The 22,780-nt window shown below is 43.1% G+C and overlaps 1 protein-coding gene and 1 long non-coding RNA gene across 10 annotated transcripts in view; one reads left to right on the forward strand and one right to left on the reverse strand.

Annotated features, from left to right (window-relative positions):
• SAMD12 (sterile alpha motif domain containing 12) overlaps positions 1 to 5,913 on the reverse strand; it is a 377,750-nt gene extending 371,837 nt beyond the window's left edge. For all 4 annotated transcript variants that reach the window (XM_072774312.1, XM_072774311.1, XM_072774314.1 and 1 more), the window contains exon 1: positions 5,774 to 5,913. In XM_072774312.1, the coding sequence (XP_072630413.1) occupies positions 5,774 to 5,786 (13 nt within the window). In that variant the 5' untranslated portion in view covers positions 5,787 to 5,913. The remainder of the gene's footprint in view (positions 1 to 5,773) is intronic.
• LOC140603751 (uncharacterized) overlaps positions 5,813 to 22,780 on the forward strand; it is a 285,757-nt gene continuing 268,789 nt past the window's right edge. For 2 of the 6 annotated variants that reach the window (XR_012006745.1, XR_012006743.1), the window contains exon 1: positions 5,817 to 6,236. This is a non-coding gene — a long non-coding RNA (uncharacterized lncRNA). Of the gene's footprint in view, positions 6,237 to 22,780 lie in introns of all 6 variants that reach the window. The other 4 variants (XR_012006742.1, XR_012006741.1, XR_012006744.1 and 1 more) reach the window with 4 other exon arrangements.

The following is a 22,780-nucleotide window of genomic DNA, read 5'->3' on the forward strand; positions in this document are numbered from 1 at the left end:
GTACTTAGCACTTAGATCATTCCACCTATCTGCATCTTGGTGTTCTTCAGCAAAGTAATGATGAGGAGATACAGAATGGGCTAAGCTCCCTTCTTTATTAGACTCCTCCCCTCCCCAAATCTAGGAGACTTCCCTGGCACACAGGCTGTGTTCTTTTGGCTATGAACAGAAGATGCAAAACCTTTATGAATGTCGGTGAAAAGAGTTTTCAATTCCCTACCCGTCTCCTAATTAAATGCACAACATATGACACTCCTGGAGTTCAAGCACCAGCTTCAGATCCCGGGATACCCCTCCTGTAGCAGGTCACCACAGCATCCCCTGTGACTCAGCAGAGCAGAACACAGTTACCGCAGCAAGGTTCTATGCAATCTCCCCTAATGAGCACCTGCCCTGGTTTCTTCTGGCTTAAGACTACACTAAGAAAGAAAGGGCTGGGCCAGGCAATGCAAGAGTAGGATTAAATTGAGAGATGCCTGGGGGGCTCAGCGGATGAGAGTCTGCCTTCAGCTCAGGGTGTGATCCCCTGCGAGGAGCCTGTTTCTCTTCCCTCTGCCTCTATCTCTCTCATGAATAAATAATTTTTTTTTTTTTTTTTAAGAGTAGGATTAAACTGAAGCCGTGTCTGAACTGGTTGAGAGGTCCTCAAGAAGTGGCAGGAACCACTGTCCCAGCAAGCATGGAGGCAGGGTATGAACCTGCTTCTTCCACTGGACAGGAATTTTTGATGATGGGCTTCTATTCACCACACTCAGATCTTAAAGGGATTCATAGAAGCTGCTGGTACAGGAAAGTTAGATCTTATGTGCTAGAGAAAAAAATTAAATTTAGGTTAAAAAAAAAAAAAAAAAGACCCCTTGGTGATAAGTGGAAGAGAATCAGGCAGGAGTTAGTTGAATAACAACATCATGATGCAGATTAGAAATGGTTAGGGAAACCGGTCTAAACTTCCATTGCTTCAACGGCTCCTACTCTATATGTGAACACAGGTGGGAATCAGAAGCATCCATAATCTACCTGTTAATTGTCCTCCTGTCATTCATTCAACAAGCTTCATGAAGGGTCTACCATGGGTATGGCCTAAGACACAGTGCCTACCCACACACAGCAGCACCAAGTAGAAGATGGGATTACAAAGGAGGGTCTCAAGAAGGAAATGCAGTTAGAAACATGTCGGTGGGTGAGCACCAGGAGCTATCTCCCTCCTTCCTTCTGGCTCATATAAGGGGAAATCCATGAGGACACTTCCAGTCTCTCTTTACTCTCTCCTGGGTTCTTTCCGAAAGAGGAAATAACTACTAAGATGCAAGTCTATAAAAGGGAACAAAGGACACGTGGCTTGGGCCTCTATCCTCCCCTTGAGTCCCACTTGCTGCTGCAGGAACCTATACTCCATGGCTCCCCAGGCTGATACAGGGGGAGGCACTCCTAGGAGGGGTATGCTCTCTGCTTGGATGCAGTATTAGCGAGTCTGCTTTATCATCCAACTCAAAACCAAAACCAAAACCCAAAACCCATGGAGTCTTGTTATAAAGAGGGCACTTTAGTCTTCCATGAGTCCCTGTGATTCAGTTCTGAATTCAAGTGGAATAGAGAGCCTTCATTTATGACTGCTTCTGCTATACATGTTTGACTAGCTCATTTGCCCTTTCCCCCAGCTGCTATTATGTATCCTTACAATATCTTCCTGATGGCAGTTTTTTTGCTCTTTTATAGGAGGAAAACCATAAAACCTGAGTGTTGAATGACTTGGAGGCCATTTGAGAGTCAATTTCTTCGTTTAGGACGGAAAACTCAGATTCCTTAACGCAGATGTCATTTAGAGCATACCACCTTCCATTTGAATTCTTTGGGGAGGGGTAGTGCTGAATATTGGAAATCATTTTTCTGCCACATAAGAGAGACTAGTCCATTAGATCTGAAATAGAAACACTACACGTGAAGTTTATCCTCCCCACTTTCTTTATGTAGCACTGAGGTTAAAGCAAGGAGGAAAGAAAATGGGAATAAGGAGTAGGAATACTGTTCTCTTGTTTCGGGGCATTTTTACCCCGTTTGTGAAACTGTCACAGTTTCAGTGACAGTGAAACTGTAACAGTGAAACTGTCCCAGTCCTTTAAGTGCCAACCACCAATCTTGGAATACAAAGGTGAATACAACACTGTCCCTGAGGACTCTACTTTTTTCCTTTCCCTGTATAATAATGCAATCCATGTCTGTTAAACATCACCTCATGGACACAATCATCTACACAGTCCATCCATGGGGAATGGATTACTTTGTGGTTTCTGCATGCTACCTCCTCTCTGGTGGCCCTAATTTTTCCAGCTATTCGGGGTAACTTTCTAAAATACTATTATTTTTTTTTTGAAGAAAGACAATGGATGTAAACATAATCCCAACCTGAATGCAGACCATGTGCTCTATGGCTGGAAAGCACAACTCTAAGCTGCCCAGCTGACCATAAACACGAGGCATGGGTCTCCACCAGGCTAAGGAATAGAAACAAGATACTGTAATTAAATTCAAAGAAAACAGAACCCATGGTAGCCAAAAACAAAGGGCACCTCTTTGTCATTTTAAACTCAAGGCTACAGGTTCAGCAAAATGAAAGAGCTCCCTCCCAATTTGTTCTTAACACCTTTAATACTTTTAACACTATACACTTAACACAAGGTCAAGCTTAAACAGGTTACACATGATAAAAAAAAACCTTCTAATTTGCTACTAATTAGGCTTGTATGAGTAAGTGAAAATGCAAGATATGAAACATGCCAAAAAGGTTTTTTTTTTTTTTTTTTTTTTTAAGAAGGATGGGAACACAAAAACATTTACTGAGGATCTATGTTCTAAGCACCCTCCCGTAAGCTCTCTCCTTTATTAAATCGTCCCAACTCTCCTGGGAAGTAAACAGTAGTGTGACTTTTTCCCAGATACAGAAACTAAAGTTCAGATGTTAAGTACCTATTTCCTATCCAGGTCCTCCGGCAAAAATTCCTTCTCTGAATCAGTGTTTCTCAATGAACTTAGGGACACAAGCTGTTACTTGGTTTTGGGTTGTGAACTTTGTATGGGATGGCCATGCGCTGAGGGACACACAGCTGAGGGACCCATGGACAAAAAATACCAATAGTGCCCCAATATATCCCAGTAATGCACTAGGACTGTTACCCTCCAATAAGAACCACTTTTCTAAAGGACTCTTCAAGTATCAGGACAAAAGACTAAAGAGGAGCGCTCCCTTTAAAACTCTCCCCTATCTTCAGGGTGCCTGGTTGGCTCAGTGATTGAGGGTCTGCCTTTGGCTCAGGTAGTGATCCCAGGTTCTGGGATGGAGCCCTGCATCAGGCTCGCTGCAGGGAGCCTGCTTCTCCCTGTGTCTCTGCCTCTGTGTCTGTCATGAATGAATAAATAAAGTCTTAAAAAAAAAAAAAAAAATCTCCCCTACCTTCAAATCTCTCAGAAGTCTTGTTGCATTTAGGCTCCTAAGAAAGCCCTACGCACACTTATGGAGTCAGTTACAAAAGTGGTCATGAATTTATTTCCCATACATTCCATAATCATTCACTGAGTATCTACCTACTATGGGTCAGGTACTGCAATATTGGCTGGGACAGCAAAGCATACAAGATCCCAGCCTTGAAAGGGTTACAGTCTTATAGTCAGTCTATCGAGAAATTAAGTATGGAAATGTTAAAATAGGTGTAAGCACAGGTACTAGGGAAGCATAGTGCAGAAGGCACCGCCCACAGACTAGGGCAGAAAGCTGGGAAGGCAGAGGGTAAGAGGGTTGAGACAGGTTCCCAGAAGTGGTGAAGTTTTTCCTGAGCTGTTTGAAAGATCAGGTGGGAGTAGCCAAGAAGGGCCCAGTCTAAGCTGAGCAAACTGTCTTTGCAAAAACAGAACTAGGAATCCTCTTTGCAGTCAAAGTATAAAGGACTTGCTTTATTCCTCAAGTTGAGACCTCATCGTGATTCAAACTCAGGATCTCCTGCCTACGAGACAAGCACTTGAACCAATAAATCTCTAGAAAATAAAATAAGCCTCTGCAGTCCATGTGTACTTCATTTTGAAGCTCTTGTTTTTGCAAGGTCTGCCGTTGCTGGTATAATAACCCATCAGACAAGAAATATGACTAATTTTATACTTCTTACACTGAACAGGAAATTGTTTTCAAATGCACGGAGGGCTGGCAACCAGTGGGAGTGTCCCTCACTTGGGAACACAAAAAAGTGAAAAGAGGATAGTCAAGGTCACGTGAAGGGTGAGGCAGAAGGGGTGTCAGCAGGTCAACCTAACCTTGGCCCAAAGCTCAAGATGAGCTTTAGCTTTTTTATCTTTTCTCACTCATCTGAAGTCTAATTTCACTTACCATCAACTGTAACAATGCAGAAAGCCAGATTCTCACCTTATTAGTACATTTGCACTGTTGAGAAAACTTACAAACCTCTTTGGCTATTTTTTTTTTCAGAGCCATGTATGTTAGGATATGTAATATAGAAACCACGGATGTGAATATAATAAATATAAAGCTCAGAACCTCAGTCCAACGACTATAGTTTTTTGAGGTAAGGTACTGAGCAGAAGAACTAGGTTGTTGCTACTTCAGGTGGTTAAGTAATTATAATGAGAGCAGGAGTAAGGGTAGTTCGATTGCTCTCTTCTTGGGCAGGGAGGAAGACGGAAGCAAGCCCTGTGATTCCCTCTAGACTACAAGGAACAGGCTCATTTCCCCTTGGCAAGGAGCCAGATGCAGCTGGTCGGCATGCCCTCTCCTTCCTATCCCAGTGCCCCTTACCTGAGCCACACTCAGGAGACCTAACTCTGCGGGTAACTGTAGGCTCTCCTTCAGTCACACAATTATTTTATCATTCAGGCACAATTTGACCTCTAATGTGACATCGCAAACACATCTGGTCCACATATTCTTCCCCATGAACTGCCCTCCACAAAAAAAAAAAAAAAAAGTCTGTGTCCCAAGGGAAGAGAATCTAAAATGAAAACTGGGGATCCCTCACCAACCTCCTGCCCCTGCTTTCAACCGGGAGATTCGAAGGAGACAGTTATTGTAGAGCCAAAACCGCAAAGCCAAAGGCCAAAATTAAACTAGGAAAGAGAGGAAGGTGGTCTTCAGAGAAAGGATTCACCCAAACGGAAGAGGCTGGTTGTTCTTTTTTTTATTCCTGGCTGATTTCCATTTCTTTTCTGCAAAGTTTGCTAACCTCGGGATGGTCGTATTAACAGAGGCAGGTGTGGGAACACCTCCAACGCCCCTGAGTACATCCGCTGCCGCCGCTGCCCGGGGTGTGCAGGATGGGGGCCCTGGCCCCGGTCGAGGACCGTGCTTCCCGATGACGCACCTGGCCGGGGTCCCCTCCCACGTGTCGGGGGTGCAAAACCAGAATCCCCCGTCCGGAGGCCACCCCGCCGACCGCGGTGCGAGGGGCGGCGACAGGGGAGGCTCGGGGCTTCGACCTCCTGCCGGTCTCCCCGGCTCCCCGCCCGCTCCCAGCGCACCGTGCCGCCTTGGGGGTACTCTTCGCCTCCAACCCCAAAGTCCTGCGCACCTACGTGTCTTTCCAAAGCAACTGAAGGAAGCGCCTACTGGCCTTCCGTGGCTCAGGTGAGTGCCAAGAGGTGTAGGAGGAAAGGGCCCGCTCGCCACCACCCCCTCTCCTCTCTCCTCCCCACGTTCCCCAAGATTCATCAGGGACGTGTGTATTGGGGTGCGCGGGTTGGGAGAGGGAGCTTAAAATGCCCAAGCGTCCCTTACCTTCCACAGCCATTCTCTCAGAGCTTCCCTAACGCATGCATAATTTTCCCGGCCGAGATACTCCTCCTGCCCCGCGCTCCCCCCTCCTCGCGCTTTCGCCTAAATATTCTGCGCTCATCTGCTCTAGGACCAACCTGCCGCGGTCACGCAGAGCGAGGCTGCCGGCTCCGGCTTCGCGCAGGGCGGCCTGGGAAATGTAGTTCCACCACGTGCCTCTAACCCGGGGGGCCGCCCCGGATCCTCGGCAGGGGACGGCCCCGTCCGCACTCTCGGGCCGCAGCCCCCGCTGCAGGCGGCCCAGGCGGGACGACCCTTCCCGGAGTTGTCCCGTGGGCAGAACCAGCGACCTCCCCACCTCCCCAGACGAGGAAGGGACTACATTTCCCAAGATGCCCTGCGCTGGGCTTCGTTCGGCGCTGACTAGAGACCCGAGATTGAGTTCTCCGCTGACATTTGGAAGCGGGTGAGCACCTGGCGGGGGTCGTGCGGAGGGATGGAGGCGGCGAGGTCTGTGCTGGGATCTCGTGGGCTTGTTCCACGGGTTAGCGAGGAGAGCAGAGCCCGCTGCACGGGGTGCGGCTGAAAGTTGTTGCTGTGCGCCCCGGGCTCCGCGGGGTTCTGGAGGGTCCCGCCAGGTGGTAGAGCTTTGTCCCAGCCTCCAGGTGCTAGAGGTGGAGATAAATTTAACACGGGTCGGGGGGGGGGGGGCTTAAAAACTCCAAACAGGCGTCCTCCTCAAGGCTTTTGGGTTCCTCAAATCCAGGAACCAGGATCCCCACCTGAGGATGTTAGAGGATGTTAGGCTGCCTTGCTTCCCAGCTGGGAGACTTTCAGCTTCTGTGGCCTGGAAGCCCATTGGCGGTCTGTGATGGGGCCCGACAGTTAACCACAGCACCCAAGAATTAGCGTTCTTTCGACTTCTGACCCTGTGTCCTCACCCCCGGTGTTGGTGCTGTAAGCAGACAGGAGAAAGAATCACGTGGAGGGCAATAGAGTTCCAGAGCTGGCAAATACTGATAAAAATGAAGTTCCCAAACCTTTTGTTTTCTTGCATGTGGAAACGCAGATGCAGTTATGACTGGTAGCGGTAAGTGAATGGTTTTGGGAAAATAATGACTCGGGACTATAGTAAGTTTTTTAAAGGCCTTGAGGAGCTTGGAAATTCGAATGATGCCACTTCCACTCAGCGCCCAGCTCTTTTACCCCCTTGCATAGGGGGAGTGGAAGTGGCATCATATATATATATAATTATATATTATAATTATATATATAATTTCTAAAAACTACTCTGGAAAATAAGAAAGCACAAATATTTGATTCTTCCCATAAAGATGACTCTTTAGATTTCCTTTTTTTTTTGTTTTTTTTTTGTTTTTGTTTTTTTTTAATTTTCTGTGTACCTGCACACCTGTTTTTCTGGTCACTAAGAATGTGTGCCTTGTCCTACTATTGAGTAATATGGCTGTCTATTTTAAAAATACTTGTATGTCACTCTTAAATGCCATTGGTGATACTTTAACTGTGTCCATAGAGCTGTGTGCAAATCAAACCCAAGGCTTCCATCCTTGGTACGGTAGCCAGAGACCTGTTCAGTGAGACACAATGGGTATTTGCCACGGGTAAAATAATTTTCCAACCTAATTTGTAACCAAGCATTTCAAAATGTGGAAGGAACTGAAATCCAAGTGCTTTCTCTCCCCTCTCATTAAGTCTTTCCTTAGAACGTTTGTAGAAGAAAGCCATGGGACAGGCAGCATCAATGGCTCCCAAGCTTGTCTGTGCACAGCCTTTTACAAACACACAATCTTAAGCCTCGCATTAATCTCACAGAATCTGGATTTCTGAGCATTTGAATAGGGACACTTAAGTTTTAAAAACCCACAGGTGATTCTCATGTGCAGTGAAGATGAAATGACCTATTTACCAGCCACTCTTTGATCATCTATGCCTTCTCCTTGCTACAGTAAAGCAACAGTTGATCTACTGTCGTTCATTCGAACAATAGTAATATATTACCAAGGTAATATATGGTAGGCTGAACTTCTAGAAATGACCCTCAAGATTCTATACTAGAATCCCCTGAACCTAGGACCCCTAAACTCATTACAAATGAGTCATTCCTCCTGTGATTGAATTATGTTAAAAGGCACAGCTGACCATAAAAATGGAAGACTATCCAGGTGGACCTAATATAATCTGTCAAGAAAGAATTTTCTACTACTGGTAGCCAAAGGGGAGAGCAGAAGGAGAACTCAGAGAGTCCAGGCATGAAGAGGACTCAACACATATGTTACTTCTTTGAAGAGACAGGCATGTAAGTAGGGATACAGGTGGCCCCTGGCAGACAGCCAGCAAGCGGAAGGGGGCCTCAGTCCTATAGCTATAAGGGACAGGATTCTACTAACAACTTGAATGAGGCTGGAAATGGATTCTTCCCCAGAGACTTCAGATAAGCATTCAGCCCACCTGACACCTGATTGAGGTCTTTGAAAACCTGAACAGAGAATACAAGTGAGCCCTCTGAGCTACACAACTGTAAGCTAGTAAATCAGTATTGTTTTAAGCTACTAAATTTGATTCTTTTCTATTTGTTAATTTGTTTAGTGTGTGATGCAGCAATAGAAACTAACGGGATACATCCTGTATACAACAAACAGCAATTCTGGACCTATTTTTTTGTGGATGGGGTCAGTTAAAAAATAATGATTTTAATGCCAACAAAGTAAATCAGAATTTCTGGAGGTAGGAGGACTCCCACCCCTAGAATTTTATTTTTTCAAGTTTTTCAAGTACTTCAAGAGATTTTAATCTGAAGCTTCCATTGAGCAATCTTACTAAAGGGTTAGAGACCAAAATGCCTGGGTGAGAAGAGATATTTGGCATTCCCCTCTGTTACTGAGTCTTGTCATGGCCTTGCAACTTACCCCCTGAATGTGGGCTTCCTCTCCACTCCCTCTGCTACCCTGCTGGAGGATTCAGACCTGGGTTTCACTTAAGTAATGTGAATGATTCCACTGGCTCCATGAGGACAGGGGTAGACTGGTTTTGCTTGCCTTCGATGTTTAGGCCACTAGTACTATTTCTTTGCCTTGTAATAACTACATAATATATACATAATGTGTCTATAAATGATGACTAATTGAAGGAGTACGTAAATAAACTACCCAGTCATGATTAGATCTACATTCTGCCCAATGACACTTCAAGTTAATATTTTGTTTTTGTTTTAGTGTTCCATACCAGCAGAAGTAGATATTTCTACACCTGGAATCAATTCAAAAGCAACTTAGAGACAAGGGAATCTGAGCCTTCTCATTTCACAATTAGGGCAGAGAAAATCATGCCCAGGTAACACCATGGCAGGACAATGTCTAGAATCCAGGTCTGGGCCAAGGCTTTTTTTTTTTGTTTTTTTTTTTTGGTTTTTTTTTTTTTGGTTTTTTTTTTTGTTTTTTTTAGGGAAGTGATGGGGAGTGGAATGAGAAGGTTTCTATTGCTTTAGACTTGGTGGCTTTAAGTGGAAAAGGCTGGGGCAGCTATCCTTGCTTCAGGTTCATGGATAGGTTGGGGTAGCTCTACCTTAGGGTCAGGGGCAGTGGCTACTCAAGGGACAGCCATTCTCATAGTAATGGCAAAAGAATAAGTGGGCAAAAGGAAGCATGCAAGCCTTTTTTTTTTTTTTTTTAAGATTTATTTTAGAGAGACAGCACTTGCTTGGGAGGGGCAGAGAAAGAGAATCTCAAGCAGACTCCCCGCTGAATGGGGAGCCCAATACAGGGCTTGATCTCAATGCCCTGAGATCATGACCTGAGCCAAAAATCAAGAATGAGCTGCAGAGCACCTGGGTCACTCAGTGGTTGAGCATCTGCCTTTGGTTCAGGTTGTGTTCCAGGGTCCTTGGGATGGAGTCCCACATCAGGCTTCTACCTGCTTGCTTCTCCCTTTGCCTATGTCTCTGCCTCTCTCTGTGTGTCTGTCATGAATAAATAAATAAAATCTTAAAAAAAAAAAAAAAGAATCAGCTGCTTAACCCAATGAGCCACCCAGGTGCCCAGCACACAAGACTTTTAAAGCCTGGCTCTGAGCTGGGATGTGTTCACTTCTTACCCTTTGTCATTTATCAGTGGAAGTCACATGGCCAATCTAATAGTCAAGCCATGGGGAAATATACTATCCCCATGGAGAAGCCATGGCAAGAATGTGTGCGGAAGGATGAAAAATTGGGTTAATTATTCAACTCCCACCATGGCTATGTATTATTAGTCTCCTATGGTTGCCATAACAAAGTGCCACCAGCTGGGTGGCTTAAAACAACAGAAATTTATCCTTTTATATCCTGGAGGCTAGATATCTGAAATCAAAGTATTGGCAAAGCCATACTTCCTCTGACATCTCTACACAAGAATCCTCTCTTCTTGGTTTATAGTGGTTGTGGCAATCTTCAGGGTTCCTTGGTGTGTTGCTACATCACTCTAATCTTTGCCTTCATCATCACATGGTCTTATTCTTCATGAGTATGTCTCTGATTTTTACATCTGTCTTCCTTATCAGGACAGCAGTCATTAGATTCAAGGCCCACTCTAACCCAGTATTACTTCACCTTAACTTGAAATTTCCAGATAAGGTCATTTGAGCATCACCTGGGAGCTGGTAAAAATTTTAAATTCATGGGCGTCAACCCAGACCTACTGAATCAGAAACAAGAGGGTAAGACCCAGCAGTCTGTGGTGTAACAAGTTCTCCAGGTGATTTTAATTCATGCTAGAGTTTGAGAACCACCATTGTAGAAAACAGAAGTTAGACTTTGCAAAAAGGTACGTTTGGCCATTGTTGTTAAGAAGGAGCAAGAGGTAGGACCCAATCCCTACCTGTCTCTGTGTATGTGTTTCTGAGTATGTAGGGTTATTGGAATAAGTGGTGGGAGAGGAATTACTCATAAGAAGGCAAGTGTTAGCAGTAGAGTGGGTTTAACTAATCGCTTACCTGATAAGAATATAATTCTAAGGAATCCAGGTCCTATTTGCCTCATGGATCAGTGGACTTGACAAAGCACTGTTCTATTTTTTTTCCAAAGATTTTATTTGTTTATTCATGAGAAACAGACAGGCAGAGACACAAGCAGAGGGAGAAGCAGGCTCCACGCAGGGAGCCCGATGTGGGACTCGATTCTGGGTCTCCAGGATCATGCCCTGGGCCGAAGGTGGCACTAAACCACTGAGCTACCCAGGCTGCCCAGCACTGTTCTTATACTCAAAGTCATCACTGAATTTTCATTTTCTGTGGGTGTGAGAAAGATGGGAGGAGTCATCAGAACTGGTTCCTGAGACTACAGCATGAGCTACACTGGGTAGAATCAATGAAAAGAGGTAGCCAAGGTCTGGGGCACCTGGATGGCTCAGTCAGTTAAGCTTTGGGTTCTTGATTTTGGCTCAGGTCATGTTCTCAGGGTCATAGGGTTAGGTTCCATGCTTGGCAAGGAGTCTGCTTGGGATTCTCTCTCCCTCTCTACTTCCCCACTTCTAAAATAAATAAATCTTTCCAAAAACTGTAGCCCAGGTGCTCTCTACAGTTTTCAAAGCATTTGTAGAAATGATTATTACCAAAGACTATTGCTGACTCCATACTTCTGTCTTCAACCAGTTCTGGAAAAAAATGACCCTGTAACCTGCCCCTGGCTGTATATGCAGAGCTAAGAAAGAAAACATGCTACAGTTTGTTATAGCATTTCAGGCAGGGACATAGGAAGTTAGTTTACTAGTGAAGTCGCATCTAATGCACAACTAAATTTAACAAAGGGAGTCACCACCAAGGGTTAGATTCTCAAGTAAAACTATAAAATTAAAAAGAAAAGAAAACAGTACGGAGTTTCCTCAAAAAGTTGAAAATAAAGCTACCCTCCAACCCAGCAATTGCACTACTGGGTATTTGTCCAAAGGATACAAACATAGTGATTCAAAGGGGCACCTGAACCCCAAAGTTTAAAGCAGCAATGTCCACAATAGCAAACTATGGAAAGAGCCCAGTGTCCATCAACAGATGAATGAATAGAGAAGATGTCTATATACACAATGGAATATTACTCAGCCAACAAAAACAGTGAAACTTTGCCATTTGCAATGACATGGATGGAACTAGAGGGTATTATGCTAAGTGAAGTAAGTCAATCACAGAAAGACAATTATATCATTTTACTCGTGGAATTTAAGAAACAAAACAGGATCATAGGGGAAAACAGGAAAAAATAAGACAAAATCTGAGAGGGAGATAAACCATAACTTTTTTTTTTTTAAAGATTTTTATTTATTTATTCATGAGAGAGAGAGAGGCAGAGACACAGGCAGGGAGATCCCTGGGTGGCGCAGTGGTTTGGCGCCTGCCTTTGGCCCAGGGCGCTGATCCTGGAGACCCGGGATCAAATCCCACGTCAGGCTCCCGGTGCATGGAGCCTGCTTCTCCCTCTGCCTATGTCTCTGCCTCCCTCTCTCTCTCTCTCTCTGTGACTATCATAAATAAATAAAAATTAAAATTAAAAAAAAAAAGACACAGGCAGGGGACACAGGCAGACTCTTAATCCTAGGAAACAAACTGAGGGTCTCTGGAGGGAAGGGGGGTGGGTTGGGTAACTGAGTGGTGGGAATTAAGGAGGACATGTGATGTGATGAGCACTGGGTATTATATAAGACTGATGAATCACTGAACTCTACCTCTGAAACCAATAGTATATGTTTATTAATTGAATCTAAATATTTTTTCAAATATAGGACATGTTATTGTGTGTATACAGTCCTGTTAAGTAACCCCTAGCACCTCAAACTTACAGAACACAAAGGAAAGACTACAAGGAAAGACTTCATGCATATGTCTGTATATTCAGAACATTTTGCCTTTAAAATACATTCCTAGTCCTGAATGTGGGAGATGGAGAGACTGTTCAAAACATTTTCTTTTGGATTCTAATACCTTAATATGCTGGGATGGTTTTTGTTTTTGTTTTTTGAGGATTGAATGAGGAAAATAAAACTATCTGAGAGTAGAGGTAGGTCTCTAAAGAAATGGGAGTTTGTTCAATAGATGTAACCTACCTATATGAATCAAATGTGGAGTGGTTACAATTTGCCAGAAATTCTTCTAAGTATTTTAAAAATGCACATTCTGGCCCTGGAGGCCATGTGCCTCACTACTGTACTATGTCGCCTTTCTGATTTTGCACATATTGTGTTTCTGCTTTAAGAAGTTTTGGAGAGCAGCAGACCAAAATCAAAACATGGAGCTGGATACATTGATATCAGGTATGGGCCCAAAGAAGCACCCCCACCTCTATTCCCCTTGCCTCTCTCCTTGAAGGGTGGCAAGTAATACAACAAGCCTTCTGCAGCCTTTTCTTTTTAGCAAGCAAGCTCTATGCTTCATTTTCCCAGGGGCAGAAAAAAATAGCATATTGTGTTGTCGCAAAAGAAAAGAATGGAGTTGAGTCTTCGTGGTTAGAGATGAGAAAAGTCCATCAGTTGTCAGAAAGTAAGAGTCAGGGGAATTTGTGCAGCCAGAGCCCGATAAAAGGCACTGCAGGTGCTGATGACAGATTACTGTCCTCATAAACCCGAAGGCATGATCTAGGGCTCAATCCTAATGTCTGCCAAACTCAAAGAAGTTAAAGAAAAATGGGACATAGGAGATGATTTAGATTGCACCTGGGAAAGAAGGAATGTAGCACACCCAAGATGTGCCTTGTAAGATTAGGCAAGCATCTGCATGGTGCAGCCCCAGATTTGCCTTCTACTTGCTTTTTCCAGCCTGTGGTAACTGTTAGAGAAAAATTTGGCATTTAAAAGTTATTTCTGTGAGGTCTAATTTTGTTCAGGCATCCTAAAAGCTGCAAATGTAGATCATATGAGAGCAAGGGATATTATCAGCCAATTTTCACCCCATGGTTTTAAATGCTAATGGTGTAATATCTGTTAGGTGTCTTAGGTGATGCAGTGTATGTTTGTTAAAGTGATCTCTGCTTTCCCCATAGAACCCTTCTTGGGTTGTATGGACTCAGGTTGATGTGCATATGCATGTGGTGTCCTTCTTTGTCATTCCCTGGGCTGATCTCAGGAAGAGAACAAACCCAGCCACAAAGACTCCCCGAGGCTCAGGTGCCTTATGGTGCTGCCTTCCATCTGCTGTATGTATTGTTGATTTTGCCTTTGGAAGCATACTGATGGAGCAGAAATACCCTGGACCCTGGAAACTATAGATCTGGGTTTGAAATCTGCCTCTCACCACATATCAGCTGGGTGAATGGAAACAAATTAACCTCTCTGCCCTTGATTTGCTCTTCTATAAAATGGGTAACAATTTATCTGTCTCGGAGTTTTTGAGGATCAGTTATCTATCTAACAAATTAACCCCCCAAATTTAGTGGCTTAACATAGTTTATCATCTCACAGAATTTCTGGGTTCAGGGAATCTGAGAGGAGCTTAATCTGGGTGTTTCCAACTCTGTGTCTCATGAGGTTGCCATCAAGATGTTGGCCAGAGGGCAGCCCGGGTGGCTCAGCGGTTTAGTGCTGCCTTCGGCCCAGGGCTTGATCCTGGAGACCCGGGATCGAGTCCTGCGTCGGGCTCCCTGCATGGAGCCTGCTTCTCCCTCTGCCTGTGTCTCTGTCTCTCTCTCCTCTCTGTTTCTCATGACTAAATAAATAAAATCGATGTTGGCCAGAGCTGCCATCATCCAAAGGTATGACTTGAGGGAGTGGAGGACTTGCTTCCATGATGGCTCCCTCACACAACTGGCAAGTTAGTGCTGGCCAAAGGCAGGAGACCTCAGTGTCTTGGAACATGGATATCTTCATAAGACTGCTGAATTTTTCCTCACAAAAGGACAGCTGGCTTCTCCAGAAAGAGTGATCCAAGAAAGCCAGCAGAGGCCACATGCCTCTTGTGTCCTGGTCTTGGAAATCACAGATCATCACTCCTGCCTATTCTACTTGTTGAAAGTAAACCACTTGGTCTAGACTTCACCCAAGGGGAGGAGAATCAGGCTGTTTTTTGAAGGGACTCTATAAGAATTTGTGATCATACTTTAAATCCCTGCAAGAAATAACAGAAGTAAAATTCTTAGAAAAAAAGTATCGAATAAATGAACACAGTATTTGAAGACTTTAAAAGTATCTTGTTTCTTTCCATCTCTGGTACTGTGCACAGTACTTGGTGTGCCACAACTACCTCAAATAATAAGCTAGTGTTAATTAAGTAACGAGCTAAATTTGTTTGCTTTGTGTCAGGTATTATGCTAAGCATTTATTTTATTTTATTTTATCTATTAATGAGAGAGAGAGAGAGAGAACAGCAGAGAGAGAAGCAGGCTCCCTGCAGGGAGCCTGACATGGGACTCGACCCCGGGTCTCCAGGATCAGGCCCTGGGCTGCTAAAACGCTAAGCCACCCGGGCTGCCCTATGCTAAGCATTTTTGATGGAAAAGCCCATTGCACCTTCACAGTATTCCTGGGAAATGGACATTATTATTCCAATTTTATAGATGGAAAAACTGAAGTGTACAGAGAAGTTAAGCAATTTGTTGGATGTTAACATGGAAGAGTGTAATACAGCTTGGAACTGGTCTCAGTCAACTCCAGGGTATAGATTTTAACCATCTAAGTGTAGATCTTGTCATAAATCAAGGCCTCTAAAATTATTTATGTGAAATATTCCTACCTCTAAAATCTATTATCATGAAGTATTTTGAGAGTGGGAGAAAATGATGCTTGAATTATGAGGTCTGTATCTTGATGCACTTTTCTCAGATCTAGAATGTTCTAAAAATCCCCAGCCAAAACTTCACAACAAGAAGCATGAGAATTCCTCCCCCACACTCTTCTTTCCTCCGCCATTTGATAAAACACACCTTTAGCCTCTACTTTCTTCTGTTCTGCACTTGCGGTTTCTCCTTGAAACTTGGATGTTCGGAGGTTCCAAGGCTGAATACAAGTGTGAAAACCGAAGTAGATGACCTTAAAGGTCATTTCCTGTGTCAACGTTTTGTGATTACATGAGTCCTCCTTCTTTCTGCTTCCCCATTCTCATGGAATGAGTAAACAGGTCTGGTCAGTTCATCCTCAGTGATCACGCCCCTGACTCTTCTTGTTCCCTTCCTTAACCACAGCCCTCATTCTATACCTGGTAAGCCTGGGATGGAAACCGTAGCCTAGTCTTAGCTGGGCTAACACCTCCAGTCATTCTTATGTGTCCTGATAACCTAAGTCTCCAAGAATGTCCTTTTTGCTTATTGTTAAAAATAAAATCCATCAACTGGCTGTGTAGCAGTCCTCATACAGGGTGCCATGGTTTAGCAGATACTAATAGATAGGTTTTGGAGAATTTGGTCTTCAAAGAAGTTAGGTAGTTTTCTTTACTAATGGAACTTTCTGAAGCCTTTGATAATGCTGATATACAATGTGAATCTTTCTGAGGGAGAGATAATGTAACCCAAGAAATTTGATCTCTTGGTTTCGTTGTGGGCAAGCACAGGTTTCTCATGAAACTGTCTCGAATTATCCATTTGATAGCTGTTTCTTACCACTGGGACTCTTCCCTGACACTTCTTACTTGGTGATGAGCCCATCCTCATTACGTTGCATCTTAGCACATGAAGTCCATAGGCAGCTGCTCCATCTCTCAACCCACAGCCTCTCCAGAATCACTGCTTCAGAGTATCCAGATGTGTGCATACATGTGTTATGTATATGTAACTTTCTTTACTGAAGCACTGGGTAATTTTAAAAGGGCATTGACCCACTGAAGTTTTTAGGATATAGAAACTACTCTGTGTGGTAGATAAATGTTATACATTTCTTCAAATCCATAGAGTATACAACATAAAAAATGAACCCTAATGTAAACTATGGACTTTGGGTGATAGTACTGTGTGTCAAAGTAGGTTCATCAATCATAACAAACGTACACTATGGTGGCAGATGTTAATAACGGGGAAGCTGTGCATATGTGGGGACCAGAAGTATATAGGGATTCTCTGTACCCTCTGCTCAAATTTGCAGTGAACCTAAAACTGCTCTTTAAAAAAGTCTCTTTAAAAAGAAAAAGTCAAGTACTAATTGTGACTTCTCCAGGATCCAAATGTGTGTGTGTGTTTTAAAGATTTTATTTATTTGAGAGAGAAAATGTGCACGTGAGCACGAGCTGGGGGAGGGGTGGTGGGAGGGACAGAGGGAGAGAGAGAAACAGACTCCCCATTGAGTAGGGAGCCTGAGGATGATCATGGGGATCGCAGGGATTGAAACTCCTGGGATCATGACCTGAGCCAAAGGCAGAGATTAACCAGCTGAGCTACCCAGGCACCCCCCATGTGTGTATTAACTAAGAAGTCAACTCTTTCCTAGATGGGTCTTTTTTAAATACATCCACAGTTTCTATTCTGACTTTTATCCCTGGTTTTGCTTCTCAATCCTAGAGAGTCTTATCTTCTGGATTTCCCCATTGAAACTTTAACCCTTACTTCAGGATCCATTATGATTTCCCTCATTAGGACATTTCTCCAAGACCAAGTCATTGAGTTTTCAGGGTAGAATCCTGAAGTTTTTATTTGGACCATCAGTGATAACCCAAAGAGCTGCAGAGTGATTCCGGGGGGGGGGGGGGGGGCGGGGGGTCTTGGTGCTTCAAGTCTCACAGCATCATTCAGTTTGGTAATATACCCTCCAAGGGAGGTCTATTAGGGGATTCTCCTAAATATACTTCTTTCTAAAAAGCCCTTTTAGATCTCTTAGAACACCACACAGCCCACCCTAAAGTTGTTTTAATTCTTGAGGAAAACACAGTCCCTCTAAATCCTAATGAAAAACAGTGTTTTCTAACTGCTTTGTAATTTGCCATATAACTATTTCTTCCTTTGAAGCCAATGGATTTCATTATTATGAAGAGCAATGTAATGCTACATTCCTTTGATGCTTTAAGCTTGTATCACTTTGGACCTGATGGATAAAGAAAGGAGCCATATGCCTCCAGAAGACTGCTCCCTTGGTCATAAGAGAGAACTTCTGAAGGACCATTCAAGCAATTAAGTAGTCAGGCCCTGTACTGGGCACTAGAAATGTAAACATAAATGATACAAATTTTCTTCTCTAAGATTTGGCTTTAAAAAGGTATTTATCGGGGCACCTGAGTGGTTCAGTGGTTGAGCATCTGTCTTCAGCTCAGGTAGTGATCCTGGAATGCCTGGATCGAGTCCCACATCAGGCTCCCTGCATGGAACCTGCTTCTTCTGCCTGTGTTTCTGCCTTTCTTTCTTTCTGTGTCTCTAATGAATAAATAAATAAAAATCTTTAAAATTCTTTTTAAATAAAAAGGTATTTATCCATTCATTAGTTCGTATGTCAACTACATTTTGGGCCAGATATTATATTGGGTATAAGGACTGTTTTTAACTGGATTCCCTGGGAATAGAACGAAAATTGTGAGTTGTGTACAGATGGTTTCCTGGAGAATATTTGGGGATATAGACCTGAGCAAAAGTGAGGATAGCAGGACAAGGCAGGGAGAGAAGCAGGTGCTCCATGTGATTACAGCTAAGGCCATGCCCAATCTTACTGGGAGTGCCGGAGCTGACCTTATAGAGTTGTCCCAAAGAGGAAAGGAGTCCATTGACATTTGAATGCCAATGTCATTTGGTCACTGATGGCCCAGTGTCCTTAAGAGGGTCTGTAACTGTAGGGAAGGCAGTTTTTTGCAGCCTGGGGCAATGCCCAGGAAAGAACATGGCTTTGAGTCATCGGTTATCAGTATCCACAGGAGCTAAGAAGTGGGAAGAAATCTGTAGGAGAATTCAGCATCCACTATTGGGATATACCAGGAACAAGGATCCATTCATGCTCCCAGGGAGTTGATAGTCTCATTGATGAGACTTAGTAGCAAATAGATAAGTAAAAGTATAAGAAAGTGGTAAATGGTGTGAAGATGCAGAGCAAGAGCATGTGGCCCAGTCTGGAGAAGGATTCCCAAAGGAGGTAATGATGATGATGAGGTAAGAAATAAGGCATGTGAAGACAGTGAGTATTGGAGCTGGTAGAGAAAGTGTCCTCGGGGTGAGAATGTTCCTGGGGGGGCCTTACATAGTTAGGAAGGGCTAGAGTGGAAGGTGCAAGGGGAATGGTGCAAGGTCAGACAGAGGAGCTGAATGCAAGCTTGAACCTAAAGACTGGACCTGAAAGAGCAGAACACGTGGTCCAGCAGCTGGGGGTTTCATCCTGATGATGCTGACATCCAGAGGTTCCAGTCAGCAGTTTCATGAGGAAATTTGCACTTCAGGAAGCTCATTCTGGTGGCAGTATGGAAAAAGGAATCGAGATAAAAGAGCAACACGAGTGGCCCCTAGGAGTGTGGGCTGCTATTTCATTAGTTTCCAATGAGAAATGATAGTGACTTAAAATGGAGGCATGTCAGGTGGCATGGAGAGAAATGGATGGATTTGAGAGATATTAAGGAAGCAGAATCCATAAGACTTGACTGATTGGATATGGGTCTTTAGGGAAAAAGAGGAGTCAACCTCAGATTTGTCTTTGAGCCATAGCAGGCTGGCAGTGGCGTGAAGGATGAATCTGAGAGACTGTCAGGCTGAACCAAGGGAACCAATTAGAGCCATGATAAACAATGTTGTTTTGTACAGGGACCCATTCAGGGACAAAAAAGAAAAAAAAAAAAGTTTATGACCATACTCATTTCAATCAAATGAAAATAACATCATAGAATTCAATTAAAATACTACGTATAATCTTATAATTAAAATTACCTTTGTTAGAAGAATGTAAGAAAACTGGCCCTGCTTCTAGCCACTTAAATATTAGTATCTGAGCCAAGTTTAGACATCACACCATGGAGGCAGCTTGTCATTTTTTGGTTCCTATTTGTTTGGCGCTTTGGACCTCACAGAGCGCATTCTAGAGCATGCTCCTTTTTTATCCTTGATGCAACCTTGCAGGTAAGAATTATTGTTTCCAATACACAGAAGCAGAAACAGAGAAGGAAGTGAAATGGCTTCACTTGCCACATGGCAAAGTTGAATCTAGAATGTTCATTCCGTTCAGTGCCATGTTTCCCGAGGCTGCAGCCACTCTGTGCCACGTATCACATATGAAATCAATGAACTGGCTCCCTGTTTCTTTCGGCAACCTGGGCTTCTCTCTCTGCTGGCTGTAGGATTGTCTGTCTGCTTAGGAGCAGAGAGCCTGAGATGGGCAGGGACTGCCTTGTTGCCAGGAAGCCTGGACAATGCCTGTTTCTCCTGAGGGGTCTGGGGGGGACTGGCCACCTGAACATTCTTGCTGCCTTACTGTATTCAGGCCACTCCTGGGGGTCCCTGCTCTGGGCCATCCTGTCAGGCAGGCTTGGACTTTCATTCAGTTACTTGGAGCACAAGAGCTGAGCAAGACAGAGGTGGTGTCTCTGGATGTGGATCCCCGTGCTTTTAGGGTCTGAAAACCTTCCAACCATGTTGAACTTGATTTTGGGATTATATGTTGTCGCCAAATGAACTAGACCTAGCCAAAAACCCTTCTCTTCCCTAATCAGTGATGCTGTAACCTCCAGGGTCAGATGACTGTGTGCTTAGCTAGAGTAGGAGTATAGAGAAGATGCAAGGAGAGGGAATGAAAGGGAGAGGAAAGGAGGAGAGGACTCTGTTCTGAAACTGCCCCTTCTGACTACAGTCGCTGGCCATACAACCTCCTCTTTGTCAGGCAATTGCAGTATCAATGAGAAGGGAGCTTGTGTCTTAATCTGGCAATTTAGAAATTAAAGATGCAATTAAATATAATTATGGATAAGCTTGAAATAGATTTTCTGAATAGAAACACTCACATATACAGATGCACGCATTCATTCACTAGTCTCTCCATAAGCACTCTGAAGTCTTTCTTCCAGATTTATTGCGCTATAATTGATGTGTAACATTGTATAAATTTGATGTACAATGTGTTGATTTGATACACTTATAAATTGCAAAATTATTGCTACCATGGTGTTAGCTTGCAGAATTACCTTTTTTTATGTGCAGTAAGAACATTTAAGATCTGCTCTCTTAATAACTGTCATGAATATAATAGAGCATAATTAACTATAGTCACCATGCTATGCATTAGATACCCAGAACTGATTTTTCTATAACAGGAAGTGTGTACCCTTTGACCAACATCTCCTCAATTTCCCCTTATCTCCCAGTCCCTGGTAACTACCACTCTACTATCTGTTTCTAGGAGTTTAACTTTTCTGGATTCCATATATAAGTGATATCACTCAGTATTTGTCTTTCTCTGACTTATTTAACTTAGCATAATGCCCTCAAAGTCCATAACTATTCTCACAAATGTCAGGATTTCCTTCGTTCTGTGGCTGAATAATAATTCCATTATATATAAATAGTACATTTATATATAATATATATATATACACACACATACATATCTCTCTATATATGATGGACACTTAGTTGTTTTCCCATCTTGGCTGTTGTGAATAATGCTGCAGTGGACATGGGATAAGCAGTGGTAGTTTTGATTGCCATGTGTGGTTAGTATAAGGTTTTGGTGTTTTTCATCTTTCTTAACCTTATCCTCTGAAGCCCACCTCTATCTTGAACTGCCTTTTCTACTTCCAGAGTCTCATGATAATTGTCTTTGAAATGACCATCAAATTGATCAGGGAACTGCTCTTAGCCATACAAATACTGGTTATAAAGTCACAGAATGCCTCTCATCTTAGTTGCAAAATTAATAGTAATAATATAAACAACTTCCATCTATTGAACATTTACTATTAACCAAACTCTGAGTCAAGTGCTTTACACACATTAACTCAATGATATATTGGGATTTGATTATATTATGATAGGATTTTGTGACTTTTATGGCAATAAATTATCATTGCCACACCTCTTTTTTTCCATAACTTCATCCAGTTCTTTGAATTGTGTACTTTTGAACAGGACTAAAAAGGCCAATTTTGCCAATTTTATGTATATCCTCTGTGAGGTAGGGAAGATGCCTCTTACATTTTTGTACTTTTCACATGGGCACATCAAAATACATTACCTTCTGGTTGGTTTTTTCCCATGCTGCTCCTGCTCTTGAGGACCACATCTGACTCCCTAGAATCTTCCTTAAGGATGTGTTTCAGGCCAAGCAGTCTTCCAAAGTCAGCAGTTATCAATGATTTTTCCCCTCTGACACAATCCTATAGATAATAGGCACATTTTGACAAAACTCCCAAATGAAAGACCGTCTCATAAGACTGTAGAAGAGGTAAGGGAGGCTGCAGATGACCTATGATTCCCAGTGTGGCCCACTGACACCTCTCTCACTTTGCTCTTTAGACATATGCAACTACATAATATAACTGGAATAATTTTGAGTTCATTATAATTTGTTTAGTTTAAAATCAATTTGCTTTGAATTTTATTGCGTAAACACAGGATGCAAAAAATGTCACATTTGTATGTATGAAGTCCTATGGAAACCTCCAGAAAGAAACTACTGGGAGTGAGTTCATCAAGGTCACAGGATATAGGGGATCCCTGGGTGGCTCAACGGTTTGGCGCCTGCCTTCAGTCCAGGGCGTAATCCTGGAGTCCTGGGATCGAGTCCCACATCAGGCTTCCTGCATGGAGCCTGCTTCTCCTCTGCCTGTGTGTCTCTGCCCCCCCCCCTTCTCTCTCTCTCTCTCTCTCTCTGTGTCTCTCATGAATAAATACATAAAATCTTTTTTAAAAAAGGTCACAGGATATAAGATCGATTTATAAAAATCAATTGTAATTTTATATACTGGCAATGAGCAATCTGAAAATGAGATTTAGCAAACAATTCCATTCACAATAGCATGAGGAAGAGTAAAATACTTAGAAATAAATTTAACAAAAGGAGTAAGATGTGTACACTGAAAATTATAAAACATTAGTGACAAAAATTAGAAAAGACCTAAATGAATGGAGAAACATTCCATGTTCATGATTTGGAAGAT

The sequence above is a fragment of the Canis lupus genome, chromosome 14 (genome assembly GCF_048164855.1).
Source record: "Canis lupus baileyi chromosome 14, mCanLup2.hap1, whole genome shotgun sequence".
Lineage (NCBI taxonomy): Eukaryota > Metazoa > Chordata > Mammalia > Carnivora > Canidae > Canis > Canis lupus.